The following is a 25,332-nucleotide window of genomic DNA, read 5'->3' as shown; positions in this document are numbered from 1 at the left end:
TTTGGGGGTGATGAAAATGTGGAACTAGACAGAGGTAAGTGCTGCACAATTCTGTGAATGTACTAAAAAGTACTGAATTGTACATTTTAAAGTGGTAAAATTGTGTGGTATGTGAACTATACCTCAGAAATTGGGCAGTCTTATACTTCCTCCTCTAAAATTATACTTAAAGACAGAAAGGGCATGAGCAAGGGGGGAAAATATTTGCAAAGCATATACTTGACAAAGGACTTAAACTAGAAAATATCAAGAACTTTAAGTGTAGGTAGAATGGTGGTCCCCCCAAAATGCCCACATCTTAATCCCTGGAACCTGTGAATATGCTACATTAAATGGTAAGGACTTTGCAGGTGTAATTAAAGATTGAGATGAAATTATCCTGGATTATCCAGGTGGACCCTATCTAATCACATGCGCCCTTTAAAGTCAAGAATGCTCTGGGCTACCATGGGTCAGAGAGTGGTATAATGGAAGAGGCAGGATTGATTCTCTGGGGTGAGAAGGACTCAACCCACCATTGCTGGATTTGAAGATGAAGGTGCCACGAGCCAGGATATGGAGCAGCCTCTAGAAGCTGAGGAGGACGTCTGGCTCAACCACAGGGACATGTGGACCTCACACCCATACACTCAGGAGACTGAATTCTGCCGACAACTTGCACGAGCAGGGGAGCACATTCTCCCCTGGAGCCTCTGGAGAAGAAGCTGCCCTGCTGACACCTAATTTAGCCCAGCTGACCGTGTCAAATTTCTGACCTACAGAACTGTGATAGAATAAATGTGTTATTTTGAGCCACAGAGATTGTGGTAATTTGTTATGGTAGCAATTGGAAAAACAATATACTTTGTAACTCAATAATAAGGTCAACAAATCCAAGTAAAAAATGGGCAAGATACCTGAACAGACACTTCACCAGAGAAGATTTATGGGTGACAAGTCCATGAAAGATGCTCGCCATCTTCAGTTGCAAATCAGACCTGCGAGATCCACTGTCACTGGAACAGCTGAAAATGAGCATACAGACCACACCAAGCGACAGCAAGGCTGGTAGGAGTGCAGAGTGTGTCACCCACTTTGGAAAACAGTTCAGTCACACACACACCCTCCATATGACCTGACCATATCACACTTGCGGTGTTTGCTCAAGAGAAGTGAAAACATGTCCGTTCACAGACTGGTCCATGATTACATCGTCTTTATTCACAATAGTCAAAAACTGAAAACAATCCTTACATCCATGTAAATTTAATAAATGTGGCACCTCTAGCCAATGGAAAACTATTTGGCAATTAAAAAGCACACAACATGGATAAATCTCAAAGTAATTAATTAATTAGACCAAAAGAAATACATGCTATATGATTCCATTTATATAAAATTCCAGAAAATGTAAACTAGTCTATAGTGACCAAAAGGAGACCAGCTGTTGCCTGGGAACGGAGGTATTGGGGGTAGCAGCTTAGTCTGCATAGCCCTTGGGCAGGGTTGGGGGGAGGGTGTATCTCCCACCACATGACTGACACCAGGCCTGGCTGGATGTTTTCCAGTCACCTTAGAGATGGGTGATACTAGGGTGTGAGGTGGGGACGTGAGGGTGCTGCTTTGAGCATGCACAGTACAGCACATATGCACACCCTGCCTGGGAACGTCCAGGGGCCCATCAAGGAAGGAGTCCTGCTTCTGTGTCAGGGCCTCTAGACACATCCTCCTTACCCTGAATCTCAGAAGGACCGGCAGAAGCTTGATTGCAAATGCCCCTTTTATTAAAAATAATTGCACTTCAGATTAAGGGATCCCCAAGTCCTGGGAATTCTGCCGAGTGTCTAGGCCCACTTGTCAGACTGGTGGACAGCCTCCACCCCTGTTGTCGGGGGCAGCTGCCCAGAAAGCAGTCTGCAGCGGCCCCCCCAGCTCTGCTTTCATCAGGTCAGAGCCAGGACCTTGGGGTGCAGGTACCACCCCATACCAAGCACCACCTCTGCGTCACAGGCAGGCAGTGGTGACGGACATTGCATGCGTCACAGTGACAGGCTACACCGAAGCAAATCTTCCAGTAAACAGGGCACCACCCCTCAGGGCACTGACCCGACTGGGATCTGGACAGAAGACTCAGAAGAGCTGCTGGCCCAGAGCCTGGGGGGCAGACTCACAAGCAGATCCGGGTGTTCAGGGATGTCAGTGACATGCGATTCGGGGTAAGTGCTCTGACCCAAGGCCCACATACCGCCGACTGAGGGTGCAGGTGCTGGGCTGCCGGGAGGTCTGTAAAGGAGCAGCACACCACTGGGCCCCAGATTAAGACCAACTGATGAGGAACTGCTCTCCCATCGTCAGCGAGACAGGGATGTCCAGGGTCTGGGGACAAGAAATAGGAAAATTTGCTTGGCAACAGAGGTGGGGCAGACAGCAGACTGTGGACATGGGTGGACGGTGGACATGGGGTCTGACCTAGCCCTGGGAGCGTCTCGTTCTGTTCCCTCTGAGCACTCTTGGCAGTGGCCGCCTTAATTTGCTTTGGAAATGAGCTGACCTCTAACCAGGGGCCGATAGTGTGGACACAGGCAGGGAAAAGATGTGAAGTGCGAGCGGACTGAACCTTCCCACTCCTCCCCGCAAGGATCAGTTCCTCTCCGCCCCTTGTAAGGCCTGAGTGTCCTCTCCCTTCTGGACAGGGAATCCCATGATGCCAGCTCAGCAGGCACCTCCCGCCCCCTCGCCCACCCTCAGGGACAGGCCTTCTGGCCTCAAATGTAGGCTCTCTTGCCTCCGTGTCAGGGCCGTAGGTGAAGTTGGATACAGAAACGCCATTGCAGACGACTTGCTGGGGGGCTGTGGCCACCCCCAGGACGGTCACCTTCCTCAGCTGCAGGTCAGCCCCCTCACTGCTCACGTGCACCAGCTGGTTCACGATGGTGTTCTGGCCGAAGCAGAGAGACAGGACCAGAGGTGTGAGCAGATGGCCTGGGGCAGGAAGCCCCACCAGGGCAGGGCCTCTGGACAGCAGATGGGGAGGGCAGGTCGGCAGCACACCCCGTGCAAACCCTAGGACACTGGTGCAGTGCAGGGAACTCCAGCCAAGGCAGTTGGCCTACAGGCTCTTCTCCCCTTCAGTCTGCTTGACCCAGGGACAGGTGGCCATCCCAGGACCCCAGGCCAGCTCCCCTCACCAAGTCAGGATAATCACCCCAAGACAGCCCCCAGCCTAGGCGGATCCCAGAACTCACGTTCGTGGCCAGGAAGGTGACCTGCGTGTACGCCCCGCGGTCCAGCACTCCTAGGCTCTCCCCATCGTCCCAGAACAGCTCCCCTCGGGCCTCCCCACTTGCAGTCAGGGCCACAGCCAGGGCCATGGGCTTCTTGCGGGACTCTGTGGTTGTGAGGCCAGGGCCCTGGGAGGGGGTGGCCCACGTCACTGTCCTAAACCTGGTGGAGGCCTCCAGACCCAGGCGTGAGGAGCACTAGGCTGGGACAGTGCCGTGCTAGAAGAAACCACGATCCGCAGGACAGCCCACGGCCAAGCGGCTTGGAGGCCCGTGGACACCTCAGAGGACGTGAGGCCCAGAGAGGTTTGCAGACTGACTGACAGTTTTCTGAGAAAGGCCAATGAAGCAGGCCTCTCCTTCACCAGGCCTGGGAGCAAGTGAGTGCAAGGATGTATCCTGTCCTTCCCCAGCCCAGCTCATCCTCAACCCTCAGAAGGATCATCTCTGCCTGGGGGCTGACCCCCAATTGAACAGAGGCATGTGGGGTCCCAGCAACCCCAGGGCTGGACAAATAGGATCAGGGGCCCTGCCCAAGTACCTGCATGGGGATGATGTGCCCGGCCCGGATGTGGAGGTTGATGGTGTCCAGTGGGGCGGACAGTGTCACCCACTGCCCCTCGCTGTGGATGGCAGACATGAGGGGTGCAGGGGGTGGGAGGCTGCCAAAGGCCTCCACTGGCACCTGGAGGGGGATGTCATGTCACAAAGGGTCCTGGGCATTGCCAAGCTCCTGTGCTGTTGTCAGGAGCTGAGAGCAAAGATCTGGCCACATGGTGGGGACAGAGCATGCGAGGCCTGAGCCAGGGCTCGGGTAGGGCAGGTCAGAGGACGCAAGAAGGGGCAGGAGTTTGGGAGCAGAACTGGAGTCCCAGCTCAGCTCAGTAGCAAGTCACCCACTCAGCCTCGGTTTCTCCATCTGGAAAATGGGTCCTGTAAGGCTCACACAGGATGATGCTGATGGAGCACCCAGGTGAGGGCCCTCATGTAGCCAGAACTCCTTTTTCACTCTGGTCCACACGGATGGTGCTGGAGGGAAGACCCGCTCCATCTCCCCCGTCCTCCCAAGTTTCAGGGCCCCAGGACTCACCGTCCGCAGGTCATACCACGTGCTGCGGGGAAAGTAGCCAGTGACCTCAACCTTCCCAGCCTTAAGCACCGGGGTGATGAGCAGAGCCTCCCCCCACAGGAGCTGGCGGTCCACTGTCCAGGTGCGGGGATCCTCGGGGAACCTTCAAACAGGAGGGATGGGCAGGGGGGCCTGGTGACCTCTGAGGTCAGTGGGCTCAAGGGACCCATGGGGAGGCATGGACAGGAGCCAGAGGACCTGGGTTACATGTGGCAGGGCCGGTTCTGGCCAGCTTAAGTCAAGGCAGGAGCCAAGAATAACCTCTCCCTGCCCGACTACTTGGGCATGACCTGTTCACATTCCCTGTTTGCAAGTTGTGTTCTTGCCCACATGTCTATCTGGCTCTTACCCCTGGTCTGAGTTTCTGTACATTAGGGACAGTGACTGTCATTTTATTGATAATGTTTTCTCCCATTCGATTGCCTTGACAATCTATGTTCAGAGCAGTTTTAATATTTTTCTGCTTATATTCAAAGAAGTGTTACTTTTTTTTCCTAAATGAAACCTCCTTCCCTTTGCTTTTTTGCTTTTGATGCTTAAAAAGCCCTCTCCTGACAGGTCATAGAGAAGCATTCACTTCTGTTTTCCTGCAGCTTTTCTACAGCTTAATTTTTGTCATTTAACTACGTAATCATTTGGAACTTAGGTTTGTACAGATGAGTGGAAAGTAAGTTGATTTTTGCAAATAGCTAACTAATTACCTTACTACTGGAGGATCCTTTAATCCTCTGATTCGAGGTGCCATTTTATGGTACGGTAACTTCTTAGATATACTAAGTCCTACTTGGGGGATATCTATTGGATTTCTTTAGTGGTCTTGTCCCCTTAAGCCCCAGATGGATTCAATCATGATAGTCTTATAACTTGTTTTACCATCTGGGAGGCCTGGTCTGTACTCAGTGTTCAACCTGGGTTTTTCCGTTATCCAGTGCTCCCTGCCCTGAGCTGGAATCTAATGGGTGGGAACTGGGGGTTCAGGGGGGCACCTCAGTGGGGAGTGCCCAGATTTTGCTGCAACCTCCTTCCTCTCTCAGTGCCCAGAACACCCCCTGCAGCAGGTTAGCTGCCCTGGGGTCAGTGGGCCGGAGGCCATCACTCCCAACCCAGGCACTCACTCCAAGAAGAGGGGCCGGGCCACGGTCTCGCCTCTGACGTGGGCCCCATGGAACAGCGTGTAGAGATAGGGCAGCAGCATGTAGCGCAGGGCAAAGGCCTTCCTCATGGCTTGCTGTGCCGTCTCGCTGAACCTGTACGGCTCCTGCGGCTGCAGTGGAGGGAGTGGAGGAAGCACCTGGGATCTAGGACCATGGACTCCGAGGTCCCCCCACCCCAGGAGACCCAGCACTTTGGGCCAGCCAGTGCTGGGCTCATTGGCACAGAAAGTGGCATTCCCCAGGGCACGGCCTCCCCTGCTGCCCCCGCCCTACCAGGCTGTTCAGGCCATTGTGGTTCCGCATGAAGGGGTAGAAGGCCCCCAGCTGGGTCCAGCGCACACACAGCTCCTCCGAAGTGTTGCCCAGGAAGCCACAGATGTCGGCCCCCACCAGGGGCACCCCCAGCAGATTGAAGAGCAGGATTTCTGGAGGGCAGAGTCAGATGGGCCTCCAGCTGCTACAGTAGGAGCAGTCTAGGGCCAAGGAGCCTGACAGACATGTCTGTTGAACTGGCTGGAGGCAAGGATCCCTCCCAAAGCCCTTCCCACCCAGCCCCCACCTGATGGTCAGTACACCAATGGCCACTGCACCTTGCACTTGTGGTCAGCAGAATGACAAGCCGCATCTGCTCCCTAGCTCACAGGGTGGGCAGGGCAAACTAGACCCGTTAGGGCTGAATTGTATTTCCCTCCAAAGTAAGTTCTAGTCCTAACCCCTGGTTGCCATATTTGGAAATAGGGTCATTGAAGATGTAATCAGGTTGAGAAGAGGACGTTAGGGTGGACCCTAATTCACCATGACTGGTGACCTTATCAGAAGAGGGAACCAGGTACAGGAAGCACAGAGGGTCCCAAACAAGATGAACCCAAACAGACCTACACCAAGACATAATTAAAATGGCAAAAGTTAAAGAGGATTCTAAAGGCAGCAAGAGAAAAACAAAGTTAATTACAATGGAACCCCATAAGGCTATCAGCTGCTTTCTCTACAGAAAGGTTGCAGGCCAGAAGGGAGTGGCAAGATACATTCAAAGTCCTGAAAGGGAAAAACCTGCAACCTAGGATACTCTACCCAGCAAGGTTATCATTTAGAATAGAAGGAAAGATAAAGAATTTCTCAGACAAGCAAAAACTAACAGAATACAGCAATGCTAAACCTATCCTAAAAGAAATACTGAAAGGTCTTCTCTAAATAGAAAAGAAGCAAGAATCTATAGGAAAAAGAAAATCACAATTGGAAAGTAAATCACCTAAGCCAGTACAAAGATTTAAAAAAAAATCAAAAATATTTTTGTGAAAGCAATGATAACTACAATGAACAGCAAAGGGATAAACATGAAAATGTAAGAGGACATCAAAATCATAATATGTGGGGGAGGGGAGTAATAAAATATAGGTTTTTTTTTCAGAATGTGTTTGAGCCTGTATGGCTACCAGTCTAAAGCAAGAGATATAGTAACAGGTTAACATACTTGAAAAACAGGTTACCACAAATCAAAAACATAAAATTGATTCACAAAAACCAAAAGAACACAAGGAAAATACAAAAGAAAACCATCAAACCATAAAAGGAGAAACAAAAAAGAAATACAAAATCAAATGGAAAACAAGGTTTAAAATGGCAATAAACACATATCAATAATCACCTTCAATGTCAATGGACTAAATGCTCCAGTCAAAAGACACAGAGTGGCAGATTGGATAATAAAACAAGAGCCTACAAGGTGCTGCCTACAGGAGACCCACTTTAGGGCAAAGGACACACATAGCTTAAAAGTGAGAGGATGGAAAAAGATATTTCATGCAAATGGGAATGACAAGAAAGCGGGGGTAGCAATACTCGTATCAGACAAAACAGACTTTAAAACAAAGCCCATACAACATTTTCAGAGATCTTGTTTTCTTATCAGTGACCCAGGTGTAACCAACTCTTTCTCACGTTACAGGTCATTGGGGCTTAGTATTTTAAACTAAGATGGGAATATAAAAATACAGAATTCTGACCCATGCATGAAATTTGCTAGCTACTGTTTTCTACTGTAGCTATTAGCTGCCATTTCTTTAGACGCTGTGCTACTAAAATTTCCTAGATGACAGGGTTCTCATTCCTCTGCTAATAGGAATCTTTAGAAACTTAAGTGGCAGGGGTGTGCATGTGGGCTATTATTCGCTCAGAGTTGAAGATGAGAGGGGGATGGTGCCCTTGACTGTAGTGTGGTTACCTGAAGTAACCACAGGTAACCTTGGGCTGCACCATGCTAAAGGGCAATGGGATCTTTGATTGTCAAAGTGAACATTCAAAATGACTTTTATTAACAACAAAAAATGATTAAATATAATTCTGTATCTTCAAAAAAATAAAGGCCATAAAGAAAGATAAAGAAGCACACTATATAATGATAAAAGGATCAATATAAGAAGAGGATATTACACTCATTAACATATATGCACCCAGTATAGGCGCACCTAAATACATAAAACAAATACTAACAGACATAGAGAAATTGATGGGAATAAAAATAATAACACGAGGCTTTACCATCCCACTGACATCAATGGACAGATCTTCCAGACAGAAAATCAGTATGACAACAGAGATCCTAAATGACACAATAAAACAGACTTAATATCTTCAGGACATTACATCCAAAAAAACCCCAGAATACACAGTCTTTTCAAGTATACATGGACTATTCTCTGGGATAGACTATATAAATACTAGGACATAAAACAAGCCTCAACAAATTTAAGAGGATAGAAATTATCTCAAACATCTTTTCTGACCACAACAGCATGAAACTGGAAATCAACCACAGAGAGAACAAATTACATGGAGACTAAACAACATGCTACTAAAAAAAAAAAAATCCAAAAATGGGCAGAAGACCTAAATAGACATTTCTCCAAAGAAGATATACAGACTGCCAACAAACACATGAAAGAATGCTCAACATCATTAATCATTACAGAAATGCAAATCAAAACTACAATGAGATATCATCTCACACTGGTCAGAATGGCCATCATCAAAAAATCTAGAAACAATAAATGCTGGAGAGGATGTGGAGAAAAGGGAACACTCTTGCACTGCTGGTGGGAATGTGAACTGGTACAGCCACTATGGAGAACAGTATGGAGGTTCCTTAAAAAACTACAAATAGAACTACCATATGACCCAGCAATCCCACTACTGGGCATATACCCTGAGAAAACCATAATTCAAAAAGAGTCATGTACCAAAATGTTCATTGCAGCTCTATTTACAATAGCCCGGACATAGAAACAACCTAAGTGTCCATCATCAGATGAATGGATAAAGAAGATATATACAATGGAATATTACTCAGCCATAAAAAGAAACGAAATTGAGCTATTTGTAATGAGGTGGATGGACCTAGAGTCTGTCATACAGAGTGAAGTAAGTCAGAAAGAGAACGACAAATACTGTATGCTAACACATATATATGGAATTTAAGAAAAAAATGTCAAGAAGAACCTAGGGGTAAGACAGGAATAAAGACACAGACCTACTAGAGAATGGACTTGAGGATATGGGGAGAGGGAAGGGTAAGCTGTGACAAAGCGAGAGAGTGGCATGGACGTATATACACTACCAAACGTAAAATAGATAGCTAGTGGGAAGCAGCCGCATAGCACAGGGAGATCAGCTCGGTGCTTTGTGACCACCTAGACGTGTGGGATAGGGAGGGTGGGAGGGAGGGAGATGCAAGAGGGAAGAGATATGGGAACATATGTATATGTATAACTGATTCACTTTGTTATAAAGCAGAAACTAACAACAAAAAAATCCCAATGGGTCAATGATGAAAATCAAAGAGAAAATTTAAAAATACTTTGAAACAAATGATAATGGAAATACAGCCAAACAAAATCTGTGGGATTCGGCAAAAGCCGAATTCATGATGATACAGGCCTTCCTCAAAAAAAAAAAAAAAAAAAACAAGAAAAATCTCAACCTAACCTACCACCTAAAAGAATTAGAAAAAGAAGAACAAACAAAACCTAAAGTTAGCAGAAGGAAGGAAATAATAAAGATCATAGAGGAAACAAATAAAATAGAGATTTTAAAAAAATAGAAAAAAAATCAATAAAACCAAGAGCTGGTTCTTTGAAAGGGTAAACAAAATTGACAACCCTCTGGCCAGGCTCACCAAGAAGAAAAGAGAGGACCCAAGTTAATAAAGTAAGAAATGAAAGAGGAGAAATAACAACTGATACCACAGAAATATAAAAAACCATAAGAGGGCTTCCCTGGTGGTGCAGTGGTTGAGAGTCCGCCTGCCGATGCAGGGGACGCAGGTTCATGCCCCGGTCTGGGAAGATCCCACATGCCGCGGAGCGGCTGGGCCCGTGCCCCATGGCTGCTGAGCCTGCACGTCCGGAGCCTGTGCTCCGCAACGGGGGAGGCCACAACAGTGAGAGGCCTGCGTACCGCCAAATTAAAAAAAAAAAAAAAAAAAAACCATAAGAGAATACTATGAACAATTACATGCCAACAAACTGAACAACCTAGAAGAAATGGACAAGTTTCTAGATACATCCAGCCCACCAAAACTGAATCAAGAAGAAATAGATAATTTGAACAGACCAATCTCTAGAAGTGATATAGAATCTGTAATTTAAAAAAACTCCCTGCAAACAAAAGCCCAAGACCACATGGCTTCACTGGTGAATTCTACCAAACATACAAAGAAGAACTAATACTGATCCTTCTCAAACTCTTCCAAAAGACTGAAAAGGACGGAACACTCGCAAAGTCATTCTATGAAGCCACCATCACCAAAACCAGACAGACACTACCAAAAAAAGAAAATTACAGGCCAAAATCTTTGATTAGTATACAAAAATTCTCAACAAAATAAAAGCAAACTGAATCCAACAACACATAAAAAAAGATAACACACCACGATCAAGTTGGATTCGTCCCAGGGTCGCAAGGATGGTTCAGCATATGCAAATCAATGTGATACACCACATCAACAAAAGACAAAACCCACATGATCATCTCAATAGATGCAGAAAAAGCATTTGATAAAATTCAACATCCATTCACAATAAAAACTCTTACCAAAATGGGTACAGAGGGAACATATCTCAACATAATAAAAGCCAACATAATACTCAATGGTGAAAAGCTGAAAGCCTTTCCACTAAAATCTGGAACAAGACAAGGATGCCCACTCTCACCATTTCTATTCAACATAGTATTGGCAATCCTAGCCACAGCAATCAGGCAAGAAAAAGAAATAAAATGTATCCAAATTAGAAAAGGTAAAATTGTAATTATATGCAGATGACATTGATACTATATATAGAAGACTCTGAAGACTCCACACAAAAACTACTAGAACTGATAAATAAAGCAAGGTAGCAGAATACAAGGTTAACATACAGAAATCTGTTATTTCTTTACACTAACAATGAAATAGCAGAAAGGGAGAGTAAAAAGACAATCCCTTTTAAAATCGCATCAAAAAAAAAAATACTTTGGGGAATTCCCTGGTGATCCGGTGCTTAGGACTTGGCGCTTTCACTGCTGTGGGCCTGGGTTCAGTCGCTGGTTGAGGAACTAAGATCCCACAAAGCCACACAGCACAGCCAAAAGGTAAAAAATAAAATACTTCAGAAGAAACCTGACCAAGGAGGTGAAAGACTTATAGGCTGAGAACTACAAAACATTGATAAAGGACAATGAAGATGATTCAAAGAAATGGAAAGATATCCCATGCTCTTGGATTGGAAGAATTAATATTGTTAAAACGGCCATACTACCCAAAGCAATCTACAGATTTAATGCAATCCCTATCAAATTACTCATGACCTTTTTTAAAGAACTAGAACAAATAATCCTAAAATTTATATGGAACCACAAAAGATCCAGAATTGCCAAAACAACCCTGAGGAAAAAGAACAAAACTGGAGGCACAACCCTCCCAGACTTCAGACAATACTACAAAGCTACAGTAATCAAAACGGTGTGGTACTGGCACAAAACAGACATATGGATTAATGGAACAGAACAGAGAGCCCAGCAACAAACCCACACACCTATGGTCAAGTAATCTTCAACAAAGGAGGCAAGAGTATACAATGGAGAAAAGACAGTCTGTTCAGTAAGTGTTGTTGGGAAAGCTGGACAGCTGCATGGAAATCAATGAAGTTAGAACACTCCCTCACACCACACACAAAAATAAGCTCAAGGGCTTCCCTGGTGGCGCAGTGGTTGGGAGTCCGCCTGCCGATGCAGGGGATGCGGGTTCGTGCCCCGGTCCAGGAAGATCCCGCATGCCGCGGAGTGGCTGGGCCCGTGAGCCATGGCCACTGGGCCTGCGCGTCCGGAGCCTGTGCTCTGCAGCAGGAGAGGCCACAACAGTGAGAGGCCCGCGTACCGCAAAAAAAAAAAAAAAAAAAAAAAAAAGCTCAAAATGGCCTAGAGACTTAAATGTAAGACATGAGAGCACAAAACTCCTAGAAGAGAACATAGGCAAAACATTCTCTGACATAAATCATAGCAGTGTTTTCTTAGGTCAGTCTCCCAAGGCTATAGATATAAAAGCAAAAATAAACAAATGGGACCTAATTAAACTTATAAGCTTTTGGACAGCAAAGGAAACCATAAGCAAAATGAAAAGACAACCTATGGACTGGGAGAAAATATTTGCAAATGATGTGACTGACAAGGGCTTAATTTCTAAAATATGCAAACAGCTCATACAGCTCAACATCAAAAAAACAAACAACCCAGTCAAAAAATGGGCAGAAGACCTAAAAAGACATTTCTCTAAAGAAGATGTACAGATGGCCAATAGGCACATGAAAAGATGCTCAACGTCACTAATTAGTAGAGAAATGCAAAATCAAAACTACAATAAGGGACTTCCCTGGTGGCACAGTGGATAAAAATCTGCCTGCCAATTCAGGGGACACAGGTTTGATCCCTGGTCTGGGAAGATCCCACATGCCACGGAGCACCTAAGCCTGTGCGCCACAACTACTGAAGCCTGAGTGCCACAACTACTGAAGCCTGCGCGCCTTGAGCCCATGCTCCACAAAAGAGTAGCCACCGCAAGTAGAAGCCCATGCACTGCAATGAAGAGTAGCCCCCGCTTGCCACTAGATAAAGCACGCGAACAGCAACAAAGACCTAACACAGCCAAAGATAAATACAATTAAATCTTAAAAAACTACAATGAGGTATTACCTCACACCAGTCAGAATAGCTATCATTAAAAAGTCTACAAATAATAAATGTTGGAGAAGTTGCGGAGAAAATGGAACCCTCCTACACTGTTGGTGGGAATGTAAAATGGTGCAGCCATTATGGACAACAGTATGGAGGTTCCTTAAGAAACTAAAAATAGAGTTGCCATGTGACCCACTCCTGGGCATATATCTGGACAAAACTACAATTCAAAAAGATACATGCACTCCAGTGTTCATAGGAGCGCTATTCACAATAGCCAAGACATGGAAACAACCTAAATGTCCATTGACAGATGAATGGATAAAGATGTGGTACATATATACAATGGAATATTACTCAGCCATAAGAAAGAATGAAAATAATGCCATTTGCAGCAACATGGATGGACCTAAAGATTATTATACTAAGTTAGAGACAAATGCCATATGATATCAGGTATATGTGGAATCTAAAATATGATACAAATGAACTTATTTACGAAACAGAAACAGACTCACAGACATGGAAAACAAATTTATGGTTACCAAAGGGGAAAGGGGGTGGGGGAGGGATAAATCAGGAGCTTGGGATTAGCAGATACACACCACTAAATATAAAATAGATAAACAATAAGGTCCTACTGTATAGCCCAGGGAACTATATTAAAAAAGAAAAGAGGAGGGAAAACACCATGTGAAGACAAGGACACAGGAAAAAGACCGAGAGATGACAAAGGCAGAGGTTAGAGTGACACAGCCTCAAACCAAGGAGGGCCAAGGACTGCTGGCAACCACCAAGAGCTGGAAGAAGCAAGGAGGGATTCTGTCTAGAGTCTCAGAGAGGGCAAGGCCTTGCCGACACCGTGATCAGACTTCCAGTCTGAGAATAAGTTTGTTGTTTTTAAATCACCTGGGGTGTGGTACGTCGTTACAGCAGAGGGTCAGTGAGTCCCCTGAGTTGCTGAAGGGTCAGACAGCTTCCAGAGCATCTGGGCCCCGTGCCAATCCCACCACCCCTGGGCAGGACTAGAGGCTGCTGGGCTACCCTCTCCTCATCTCCTCGGGAGCCAGGACCCAGACTGGAAGCCCAGTGGGCAGGATGGGGCGCAGCCTGGGGCTGTGAGCAGTGCTGGTCTGGGTCACAGCAGGTCCTGGGAGCTGCACAGCCTTATTTTAGCTTGGTAACAACAGCTCACACCAGAACTGAAACCCAAGAACTAGACAGGTGGACACAAAGCCCAGGAATCCGGCTCTGGGGTGGATTGGCCTGCATGTGCTCAGGCTCGACCCACCATGCTGGCCCCAGGGTGAAAATCAGAGCCGGTCGGCACCCGTGGGCAGAGCCAGCAGCCACTTTGTGAAGGAGGAATGGACTTCTCACCCGAGAGCTCAGCTCGGCAGGACATCCCTGTGGCCCGAGGCTCTGTAGATGCATCGCACATGGAAGCAAGCCTGCGACTATGAAAGCACTTCCAGGCCGGGGGTTTGGTGGAGGCTCTTTTCATCTGTGACCTCTGGGGTCACCTCTATCCCCTTCCCCAGGGCTCCTGAGCCATCCCTGGGCCTAAGATCTGTCTGTAGCATCAGAGCTCTTGGAACAAAAATCAAAATTTTCTTTGCAGGATGGAGCCAGGCACTGAGACAAGAGGGGTGGGGGCACCCTTTGGACTGAGCTCAGATGCTATCTCATGCAGCTCAGAATGTGGTCACCAGAAGGGACATTCTGATGTTAGCATGAATCCGAGATGGGGACATTGGAAGAGGGGCACCACAGGTGAGTCCAATGGCACATGAGTTGGCGACGGGCCCCATGCCACTGCAGCAGCATCTCTCTGAGGACCCAGCTCTGGGCAAACACGCCCACCCTCCCCTCCTTGCACCCCTCCTGACAGGTGTGCTCACCTGGCACGGAGTACGAAAGCTGCTCCCAGCTGCTCCACACATCCCCTGTCCAGTGGCCGGCGTACTGGCCGTGGCCGGCAAAGGTGGAGCGAGAGATCACAAAGGGGCGCATGCCCCGAGCCTTTACCAGAGCCCTGGGTGGAGCAGGGGCACAGAGAGCTGCATTGAGCAGGGTCACCAGGAGCCCCACCACTGCCCACAAGAGTGCCTGGCAGTGCAGCAGGAAGGACAAGCTGGGAGCAAGGAGTTGGCTTGCTGAGGTCACCGCCACTGTCTGCCAGGCAGTCAGCCCTGCCACCTGACTTACCCTCGAAGATGCACGTGTCACGGGGAGGACAAACTCAAGGGGGCCAGAGGCCCTGGTCAGCCCTGGCCTCTCTGTCTCGTCACCATGCCCTTCCTCTGAGGCACCAGGCATGGAGCTGGGGTGGGGGGCGGGGGTGGGATGTAGGGATGGCTAGGGCCTCCTCCTCTCCTTCCTGCACCCTGGCCCCTCACCTGTGGGAGGCGAAGGCTTCGGTCAGGCCGTACAGGTTGTGCAGGTCGTAGTGTGTGGACAGGAACTGGTGGCTGGAGGCGCAGATGGTGGCTGCCCGGAGGGTCCCGCCAACCACCCCTGGAGGAGAGGGGGCTGTTTCCTTGGAGCCTCCTCCCGGCAGGCTGGTGCCCCCCACATCTTGAGAGACCCCTTGGGACACGGGGTGCGTCCCTGTACAGTCTCCACTTCTCCAAGGACAGGACAAGGCGATGCCGCAGGCTGTGGTCTGCACGCCCAGACTTCATGTCTGCCTGCTCCTAACCATTTTGTTTTCCCTGTCCGACTGCCAAAGCCTGAAATACCCCCTCTGAAGGGTCTCGCCTCAGCTGCACATGCCCAGTCAGCATCACGTGGCTGGGGTCTCCCCACATGAACCTTACTCCCAGGGCACCCCTTGCCTTTCCCGGGCTGGCCGCTGCCCATCAGCTTCTCAGAAACCAGAGCTTTGAGTCTCCCAGACCAGAGAAGGAAATCCCTGATTTGAGCCATTAAATCCCCAGCCGACTAGTGCTGGGGGGCCGGCAGGTGGAGGCAGCTCACCTGGCACGTAGGGCGGGTTCTCCAGGTTGCTGTTGGGGCAGCCATCCACTGAGCCCCTCACAAAATTGGATGGCTCGTTCATGTCCTGCAAGAGAGGCCCTGGGGGTGGGTGCCCTGCCTGGTACAGAGAGTGGGGCCGGTCCCTGAGGCCACCGGACACCCAAGGGTGGGGCCACACTCACGATCCACATGCCGTCAAAGGGCACCTGGGCGTGGAACTCGGCCACCATGTCCTGCCACCAGTCAAGGGCCTCGGGGTTGGTGAAGTCAGGGAAGGCGGTGAGTCCGGGCCACACCTGGACGAAAGGCCAGAGGGGAGACAGGGCCCCTGGAGCCTGCACGGAGGCCCTGTCTGTCCTGACTGCAGGCAGAGCCGTAGCCTCACTCATCTAACCCAGGGATGGGTGGACTGCAAGGGGAGGAGCACGGGGAGAGGCCCCAGAATCTGCACTGCTGGGAGCCTTGCCAGCCTCCCCTCAGGCTCGACCCCCTTCCTCCTGGTTCTGGGCCTGCCCCACCCACCGGGAAGGCCTGGGAACCATCAGGAAGCCCCTGGGGGCCCAGAGGATGTGGAGGACCCCAAGGCCTCCGCAAGCATCTGTGGAGCTTGTTTCTGAGCTGCCCGCAAACAAGGGCCCCTGACAAAAGGATTCAGGGTGGTCTTCCTTGTCAGGGGCCACTGTCACCCCCAGCTGTCACTGCCGCCCCCCCTGCAGCCCCACTGCCCAGGGACCCCTGCTTTCTCCCCCTCGCCCCCCAGGCCCTGCTGTACCTGCCCAATCAGCGGCTGCCCAGTCTCATTGGTGATGAAGACCCCCCGCCTCAGACCCTCGTCGTAGGGTCGATAGGTCCCGGCAGGGCTGGAGCTGCTGATGGCAGGATCCTGGGGAGAGAAACCAGTCAGAATGAGAGAGAAATGCCCAAAGCCTCGGCACCCATCGCTGGGAAAACGGGAAAATGCTCTCCATAAACGTTAACGAGGCACAGGTGGATGTGCCCTGGATGCGCCAACGCGCTGCGTGTGCATGGACGTGCACGTGACCCCGCCCCCATTGCCAAAAAGGGCGCACCTGGATGCAGGCGTTACTTTTGCTTTAAGGGCCCAGAGTTTCACAAACGTTCTACAGGGAGCGTTTATTTCATTTTGAATAAAAAAAGAAAAGGTCTGCGTCTGCCCTCCCCGCTCCCTGCTCTGAGTGGACCTGGATGCTGCTGCCTTCAGAGGGGCTGCAGGGATGGAAATGACCATCAGCCCAATTCCAAACGGATTTCCTCTCCTGAGGGGTTGTCTTGGCTCCCCCTCCCCTCCTCCGGCCCCCCAGCTGTACCAGACCCTGAATCACACCTCTCTGGCTGCAGGGACTGGCCCAGGGAAGTGTGTCTGTCTGCTGAGCCACTCAGATCCTGCCCTCCTTCCCACAAGCTGACTGCAGGGAGGCAGGGCCAGGAGTCTCACGGAGCTACTGGGGTTCCAGCCGCCCTGGCACACAGCTCCACCCGGCCCTTGCTTTAAGCTGTTCAAGTAACCTACAGCCGTAGGATCCTGAGCCACAGACAGATGTCTCCAGGGACATGACTGGATAGCAGGAGTCAAGTCTATAAACCTGATATTCCCTCGATATCAAAGACCGTCAGAAACATTCTCAGTGACCATGGCCACCATGAGGACGATGCCACTGAAAGTTGGAGCCACCAGACACTGGGCCCCTCTCCTTCCAAAAGAGCCTGCTTCCTGTGGCACAAGAGGGGAGGAGGCACTCACAACAATCATGATGTACCGCCGGCCACTTTGGTGGAGCTCCTGCACCATGGCCGGGAAGTCCCCAAAGCCGTCCTTGTTGAAAGTGAAGTCCCGCCTGGCGTCCATGTAGTCCAGGTCATTCCACTGGACGTCCTGCAGCCACAGCACAGGGTGGTCGGGACCCAGGCTCGTTGCCCCCGCCCCACCCTGGGGGCCCCAGGCCCCTCCCCGGCACTCACCAGAGGGAAGTGTGCCCTGGTCATGTTCTCCACAACCTGGCGGGTGATGGCGGTGGAGGAGTAGCCCCAGCGGCACAGGTGGAAGCCCAGGCCCCAGTACGGTGGCATGAATGGGTAGCCTGGGAGCCAAGGCGACTGTGAGCAGGCAGGAGGGGCTGGGGAGGGAGGGGCCGGGGGCCAGGGCCAGGGCCAGGGAGAGGCCTACCCACGATGTCCAGGTACTGCCGCACCACGCTCTTGGGCTCCGGACCCAGGAAGATGTACACATCCAGGATCCCGCCTGTCGACCTCCAGCTGAGGGCCGGGCTGGGCTGCAGGACCACATCTGGGGGAAGCAGCCCTGGGGCTCAGAGACAAATACTCACCCCCCTTGCCCAGGGCCTTCGGCACTGCACCAATGGGCCAAACCACCGCTGGAGAGGCGGGGTCCTCCCACAGGGAGCTTGGGGGCCCTGGGACAGTCACTCTGAGCCCAGCTTGCTGAGATCCTTGGAGCAGGACAGGAAGACGCTGAGCAGCTGGGCCTGGGGCCCCTTTTTTTGGCCTCAGCCCCACCCCACCCAGGTCAGAGGTCCCAGAGCCCACCTTAGAGGCACTGAAGGACAGAGCTGGCAGAGGCCACAGCCCAATGGTCATTTCTCGGAACAGTGTACGAGACCCGACCCCCTGCCTCCTCCTCTACCTCCAGCCTGTCAGATAGGTGCAGAGAGCCCCAGCCTCCTCTACGAAGGAGGGGGTGTGGCTGCACCAGGGAAACCCTGGCCGGCAGCTCAGCAGCAGAACTGGCTGGGGGATGTGGAGGGCCCCAGTACCCCCTTGCTTACCCATGGCATTGCTGTTCAGCAGGAAGACCCCGTGAGCTAAACCGCCATCCTCCAGGCCCAGGTAGAAAGGGTGAGATCCATATAGGTTCACGTCGGGCTGGGACATGGCAGACACCCTGCTTTACGTCCTGGCCCATGAAGCCCCTCCGATCGCACACCCCTCCCTGGCCGCCCCTTTACCGTAGGGGCGACGTCCCTGTTCCAGAGAGTGACCTTGGTCCAGTTGGTGCTGAGCATCAGGGGCCCGAGGTGTTCGGCGAGGCCCGTGATGTGCTGGGATGGCAGGGAGGTAGACAGCTGCAGAAACTGGTCGGCGAAGAACAGGGGGGCCACTGTGGTGTTCAGCCTGCCAGGAAGAGACCAGGTGGCCTCGCACAAGAAGCCAATGGCCCCACGAGCCCTGACCACAAGCAAGTGCTGGGCAAGGGCTGCCCAAAACCCTTACAGTCCTGGGAGTCGTGGCCCTGAGCACCTCCCAGGAGGGCCAAACTGCTCCCAGACATCGTGGAGCTGCCCAGCCGGGGGCAGTTAGGGTGCCCCGAGGTTCCACGGGATCAAGAGGAAGGCAAAAACCACGTACAGGGTCCCTCTCTGCATGGCAGACGCATCACGGCTAATTTCATGGGCCAAGTTCCTGCCGCACCCCACCAGCCCGTGTTAAGACTTTGCTCACCTGCCTGTGGGTGTCTGTGCGTGTTCAAGACCAAGATCTGATAAAATGCTTAAAAAACTTCTCTCCAAACTCCGCTTGCAGGTCATCTTCTCAGAGAGGCCCCCCAGCTGCAGAGCCAGCCCACACCCTGCATCTGCACAGCCCGTTTCTACCTCCCTCTGCTATGTCAGTCCTGCTAGCAGGTCCACAACACCCGGCCAAAAAATGAACAGGCCACAAAAGAAAGAAATGCACTTCACAAGGCAAGTGCTCTGAAGATTTGGGCAAGTCCAAGGTCCCTCCTTCTGAGCGTGTAGCAGAGTTCGGTGCAGAGCAGGGCCTTGTCAGCCAGCACATATTCGTGTAGGACTATGTGGGCAAAGTGCATGGGATGCGTCCTGGGAAAGGTGCTTGCACAGCCCAGTGTCAGGGCCAGCGGGCAGCCGCGGCAAAACTGCTGACCCCGTGGCTGGGGGTATGGGCGGGCGCTTCTGGGCCAGAGCGACACCGGACACTTGGACTCACAGCCACAGCGTTTGAGTCTAAAAGATGCTTCAGTGCATCTAACACCTGGGGGGTGGGCTGGGGGGAGGTGAGGGCGAGACCAAGCAACACCCTTATCCTCTCCACAAATACCCCTGAGCTCTGCTGTGGGTCAGAACTGCTCTAGGAGCTGGCGGTTCAGGAGGGAACAGGAAAGGCTCCTGCCTCAGGCAGATGGCAGCCACGGTCCAAGCAAAGGTAAGGTCCCGTGGGGGCACACAAACCCCGGAGGGACATGGAGCAGAGTGGCCGACAGCACGGACGCTTGGGCTGGGCTCCGTCACCTGCCAGCAAGCACCTGGACTCTCTATGTCTGTCTCTCCATCTGTAAAGTGGGGATAATAACAGCACCTACGTCCCAGTTGTTATGAGGATTGGACGAGTTAATCACTGCAATGCCTGATATACTGATGTGTAGTATGTGATAAATAAACAAGAATAAAGCAGGCTTGGGGTTGCTGCCTGGAGTGGGGTTGCCACTTTAGACTGGACCAGGGTTTCTCAGCTGAGGCACTACTGACATTTGGGCCGATCGCTCCGTGTTCTGGGCCAGCCTGTGCATTGCAGGGTGTTTAGCAGTATCCCAGCACCCTAACGCCCAGTGGTGACAACCAAAAATGTCTCCAGCTGTTGCCAAATGTCCCTTCTGAGGACGGGCCTTTGAGGGCTCGGGGTGGAGGGAACAGTAAGCACCAGGGCCCTGCGGGGCAAGGAACAACCAGGAGGCCAGAGCAGGAGGGTGGACTACAAAAGGGTCAGGGACGATGCCCTACAGCTCCCTAACCCTCCCAGCAGATAGTGGGCACAGAAACTGGGCACTCACAGCACCCGTCCATCCAGCTTCCGCCGCACGATCACCCCGAAGGGCTCCTCTGAGAACTCCACGCTGTAGAGCGTGGACGGCGCCTGGCTGCGGACACGTGGGGTCTCCAAGGGCACCTCATAGCGCTGGTTGGTGGGATCTTTGATCTAGAGGACGAGAGCGGTGTCATGAGGCCCTTGGTGGCTGGCTGCCCTGCACACCTGTCCACTCCATCCTTCACCTTCCAGAGAAGCAAGGCATCAGTTCAAGTCTCAGGGTGACCGCACACAGCGTGGGCGTGTGGACAGATTGGTCCACATACCTAAGCCTGTTTCCTCGTCTATAGAGCCAGGAGAGCACCTCCTGTGGGGTGTGCCAGGTAAGACACAGGAAATCTGGATTTCAGATAAACAATTTTTTTAGTATAAATACATCTCAGATATTGCACGGGACATGCTTACACTAAAAAAAAAGACTAATTCCTGGGTTATCTGAAATTCATATTTGTATTTGCTGAATCTGGCAACATTTTTCCACCTGGCATATCTAGTCACAGGGTGAACGAGAAAACATAATTAGAACACCCAGCCCTTGTCTGGTACATAGTCACCACTCAGTAATCCACGCTGCCATCAGTTACTTTGTTAAAATAACAGGGCCATACTGAATTACGTGCTTCAGCCTCTCTCACCTTTGTGTCTGCACATTCATTCAGTTGACAACTTTTTACTGAGCACCTAATATGTGCCAGGCACTGTTCCAGGGGCTGGGAAGCAGCAGGGAATAAACCAGACAAGAGGCCCTGCCCTCAGTGGCTGGGATCCCACTGCCCACTGCCTGGAACAGCCCCCCTTCCTCCCTCTCCACCTTTCCCCTTCCTGACTCCTACTTTATGTCCCAGCTGGGATGTCACTTCCTGGGGGCGACCTAACCTCCCACCACCTTGCCCTGAGCCCTGTCCCCTAGAACATGTTGTAGAACCTCCTAGTGACTGTCTTAGCGGCCCACTGTTCCCTGAGCGTAGGCACTGTGTCTGCTCACACCCAGACTCCAGGTGAGGGCATAATACACGTCTGTGCATAAACAAACACCCCGTAGAGTCTGTCTTTATCCACTGTCCACACACTCTCTGCCCCTGCCCAGCCCCCGCCCACCCACCGTGAAGTGGAGCCGGCTCTCAGTCTCCACCAGCACGTCCAGCCGCAAGGTCATGATGTCCTTGGGGAAGAAGGTCGGGGTGGCACGGATCAGGGTGGCCGTGTAGCCCGTCTTGGTGGTGGTCAGGTTCTCCAGCCTGTAACTGGGATAGTTGGGAGGGAAGAAGCACCAGGGCTGCCCCATCTGGGTGCCCGGAGGCCACCTTGCAGGCATGTAGCAGCAGCCCCGGGCCTCACACTGCTCCTGGGTGATGGCCTTGTCTGGGGCGCAGTCGAAGCGGCCGTCGGGGGGCAGGTCGCACTGTGTGGGTGCTTCCCTGGGGCTGCCGTGGCGCCGTGGGACAGGCTGGGGCCCTTGGCCGCTGGCTCTGGGCTGGCGAGCTGGGTAAATCTCCTCTTGGGAGAAGCTGTGCAGCTCTTGGGGGACCACGTCGAAGTCATGAAGCAGGATGTGCCCCAGGATGGCCAAGGAGACTAGGGCGCAGACCCCCAGCAAGGGGCAGGAACGGGGTGGCCACCTCATCATGTGTGGGCAGCGGGCCCAGGAGGCCTGCAGACAGAAGAACCAGGCTCAAAGGGACGGCAGCAGGGAGTGGCCGGGGCCTCAGGAGACTCTCAAAGCAGCTTCCAGACATGAACTTGTGGCCAGCCCAGCAGCGCACAGGCTAGAAGTGAGGTCTGGTGAGGAAGCAGGGCAGACCTGGGGGAGGGAGGAAAAAGGAAAAGGAGAGAAAAGTCCCAAACAGGGAGTTGCAGAATCCTGTGCATTGTGAAGTCTTCTAATATGTTACAAATAAACGCATCTAGAATGTCTGTAAAAATAACCTAATAACACACAAAGACCCACGTGATAGATCAAGTGGAACAAACAAGTTCCCACAGTAGATAAGTCCCGCTCCCGTATGAAGACTGGCCGAGGTGAGTCTTGGCCAGTGGGGTGGAAGTGTTCCCTCCTTCCGTCCCTCTTGGGCTGACCAGGATGTGGATACAGCCTGTGAGGGGTCTTGGGCACTGCAGCCCAGGTCAACACTCAGGGACAGCCAAGCACAGAAGAAAAAGCCTGGCCCCCAGGACTGGGCAGGCGGAGCCCCTCCCCGCCCCTGCAGTCAGGCTCGTGTGGGGTCTGGTTCTGGGTCTCTGTCACAGCAGCTGCACTGGAGCCTCACTCTGGTTACTTTGGTACTAAGACTGTTCTTACCTGTGTCTTGATTATCTGTATGTTCTAAATATTTTATAGGGAACATTGCTGGTCCAGCTCCTCCAAGGAGCAGCAGACACTGATATGGGACTAAACATGCAAGGATTTTATTAGGGGGGTCCTTTTTATCTGTCTGAGAGAAACTGGGGAGGTTGCCAGAGAGGGTTGAGAGCACCAACACACCCGTGCAGGTCTGACCCCGCGGGAGGGCGCTGTGGATTCAAGAGCCCCAGACTGCCATGTAGGTTAGGGAAGCTTGGGCAAGGCCAGAGGGTTGGGGTTCCTTGAGCCAAAGTTGGCCATTAGAGGGGTCCAGGTCTCCCAGAAGCGGCCTGCCCTAGTGTTAAGGGCCGGGAGGCAGCCCCTCGCAGGAAATGCAGTGATGATTTCAGAGCACGGCGGCTGAGCCTCTGTCAGTGAAGCTCCCTGTGGTGGGAGGTCTGTGAGCTGCATTCTCATGGCCTCCAGAAACATGCAGGTGTTGGGGAAAAGTCACACGCCAGGCAGAAGTGCGCCCAGGTCACTGAGAGAGTCCAAGCCTGTCACAGACACAGACCGGTCACCTGGAACATTCTGGCCACCATGGGTCACCAGTACGTTAGATGCAAGAGTGAACTGTTTTCATTCACAACACTTATGACACCAAAAGCGTGGAGCTTTTTCTCACCAACCAATTCTCCCATTCTCTGGACACCAGCCGGGTGTCCAGCAATTCAATTCAATTCTGACATGAACTCCCAGAGTTAGTGCAGACCCCACAGGTTGTGGGCTCAGTCCCACAAGACTTCCCCCACTTCTGACACTAACCACAAGTCCCAGGTTGTCACCGGCTCTTCTGACCAAGCCACTATCAATTCCGGGGTTCACACAGCACCCCTCACCTCCTCAGGTTCAACAACTGGCTAGAACAACTCACAGAACTCACTTACTGTTACCTGTATATTATATAGGATACAACTCAGGAACAACCAGAGGGCAAGGTATGGGGAAGGGGTGCTGAGCTTCTATGCCCTCTCTGGGCTGGCCACCCTCTGAGCACCAAAATGTGTTCACAAACTTGGAAGCTCTCCAAACCCCAACTAGTTTAGGGTTTCATTATGTAGGGCATGAATGATGAAATCACTGAGCGCTGGTGACTAACTTATCACCAGCCCCCTCTCTTAATCAAGAGCTTCCTGCCCAGAGGAAGCCCAGGAGAAAGTTCCCACCCTCGAATCCTGCCTTGGTCCTTCTGGGGACTAGCCCCCATTCTGAAGCTATCTACAAGCCCCCAGTCATCTCATTAGCATATAAAAGACACTCTTACCACCCCCAAGATTCCAGGGTTTTTAGAAGTTGTGTGCCAGGGACTGGAGACAAAGACTAATATCTCTTTTTTTATACCACATAGTGTCCCAGCTTCACCTGACCCTGCCAGACACATTTGTGATCATAATGACTCAGAAACTAAGGAACTCAGAGTGGAGTCCAGGGGTCCTCACTTGGGAGCTCTTGGGCAATGACCTCAGCCCTTCCCACCCAGACTTCAGAAGCTGCAGAGGTGTCCAGAAGCACGGCCAGGGCAGCACCCCATGCCCTTCCCTGCTTCCAGTTTACAGACAGGGAAGAGAGCCTAGAAAGGGGAAGAGATCCTAAAATGGGGAAGAGCCACACTCACAGCGCTTGACAATTTAGAGAGAAAACGGGGAAGAACTGAAGGTCAGTAGATCAAGTGGCACTGCTGACCCAGTGGGTCGGTCACCCCGCCTTCAGGTAAGTGTCTCAGAACTGCTGCTTCCCCAGGCCACGGTGGTGGTGTAGACAAGCTGGGTTCAAAGCCCAGCTCCACCACCGGCAGAGGGAAGTAAGCGGTTCTCAACCTCCTGTGCCTCAGCTTCCTCCCTGTGAACGGGGGCAAGCGCAGCCTTCCTCGCCCAGCTCGGGGGCAGTGAGTGGGAACCGTGGAGTTTCCGGGGTCCCCGATGTTACTGGGGTCACTGTCGTTACTGCTGCCTCCTGCCGCGCGCGGCCCTGGCACGGTGTGCTCAACTTCTCCAGTAGGAAAGCACTGACCAATCCCTCTATCGGTCGACCCCTCCCATTTCGGGCGTCACGACTGCCCGCACCCGCCAAGCCTCCACTCTGCGGGGTTGCCGCGGACCTCCCCTGCCCCGCCGTTCGCTGGGACCACTGCAGCCCGGGTCCAGCAGTCAGGTCGGCTCACCTCCGCGCACGCACGCCCGGCCCGTAGCAGCAACTTCAGGATCCAGCGCCCACCAGAGCAGCGGCGGCGGGTCACGTGACAGCCCCCTGCGCAGGCGCCCTTAGTGAGTGCTCGCCTCGGGGATGCGCCCTCTGGTGGCGGGGCGCTTGGTGGCGTCCTCGCCCTCCTTGGGCCTCGGCGTCCCTGGAACGTGGGAGGGGCTCAGGGGGCGCGCACCTTGCAGGGGAGAGCTCTGGGGGAGAGGCGGG

General features: G+C 51.9%; 1 protein-coding gene across 1 annotated transcript; it reads right to left on the bottom strand.

The window, feature by feature from the left end:
* Positions 1–1,178: 1,178 nt before the first annotated feature.
* GAA (alpha glucosidase) lies at positions 1,179–25,186 on the bottom strand. Its single transcript, XM_049701661.1, has 20 exons — positions 25,085–25,186; positions 21,685–22,233; positions 20,548–20,693; positions 18,710–18,875; positions 18,530–18,626; positions 17,911–18,030; positions 17,706–17,824; positions 17,488–17,619; positions 16,498–16,608; positions 15,908–16,021; positions 15,726–15,810; positions 15,146–15,263; positions 14,648–14,781; positions 5,817–5,968; positions 5,505–5,653; positions 4,351–4,492; positions 3,802–3,945; positions 3,225–3,389; positions 2,765–2,917; positions 1,179–2,355 (listed from the first exon to the last, which is right to left on the bottom strand). The coding sequence occupies exons 2-20, from the start codon at positions 22,207–22,209 to the stop codon at positions 2,296–2,298; spliced, it is 2,832 nt and encodes a 943-aa protein (XP_049557618.1). The 5' UTR covers positions 22,210–22,233; positions 25,085–25,186; the 3' UTR covers positions 1,179–2,295.
* Positions 25,187–25,332: the final 146 nt, after the last annotated feature.

Source organism: Orcinus orca, chromosome 19 (genome assembly GCF_937001465.1).
Source record: "Orcinus orca chromosome 19, mOrcOrc1.1, whole genome shotgun sequence".
NCBI lineage: Eukaryota > Metazoa > Chordata > Mammalia > Artiodactyla > Delphinidae > Orcinus > Orcinus orca.
This window is presented reverse-complemented; position numbering and strand designations above follow the sequence as displayed.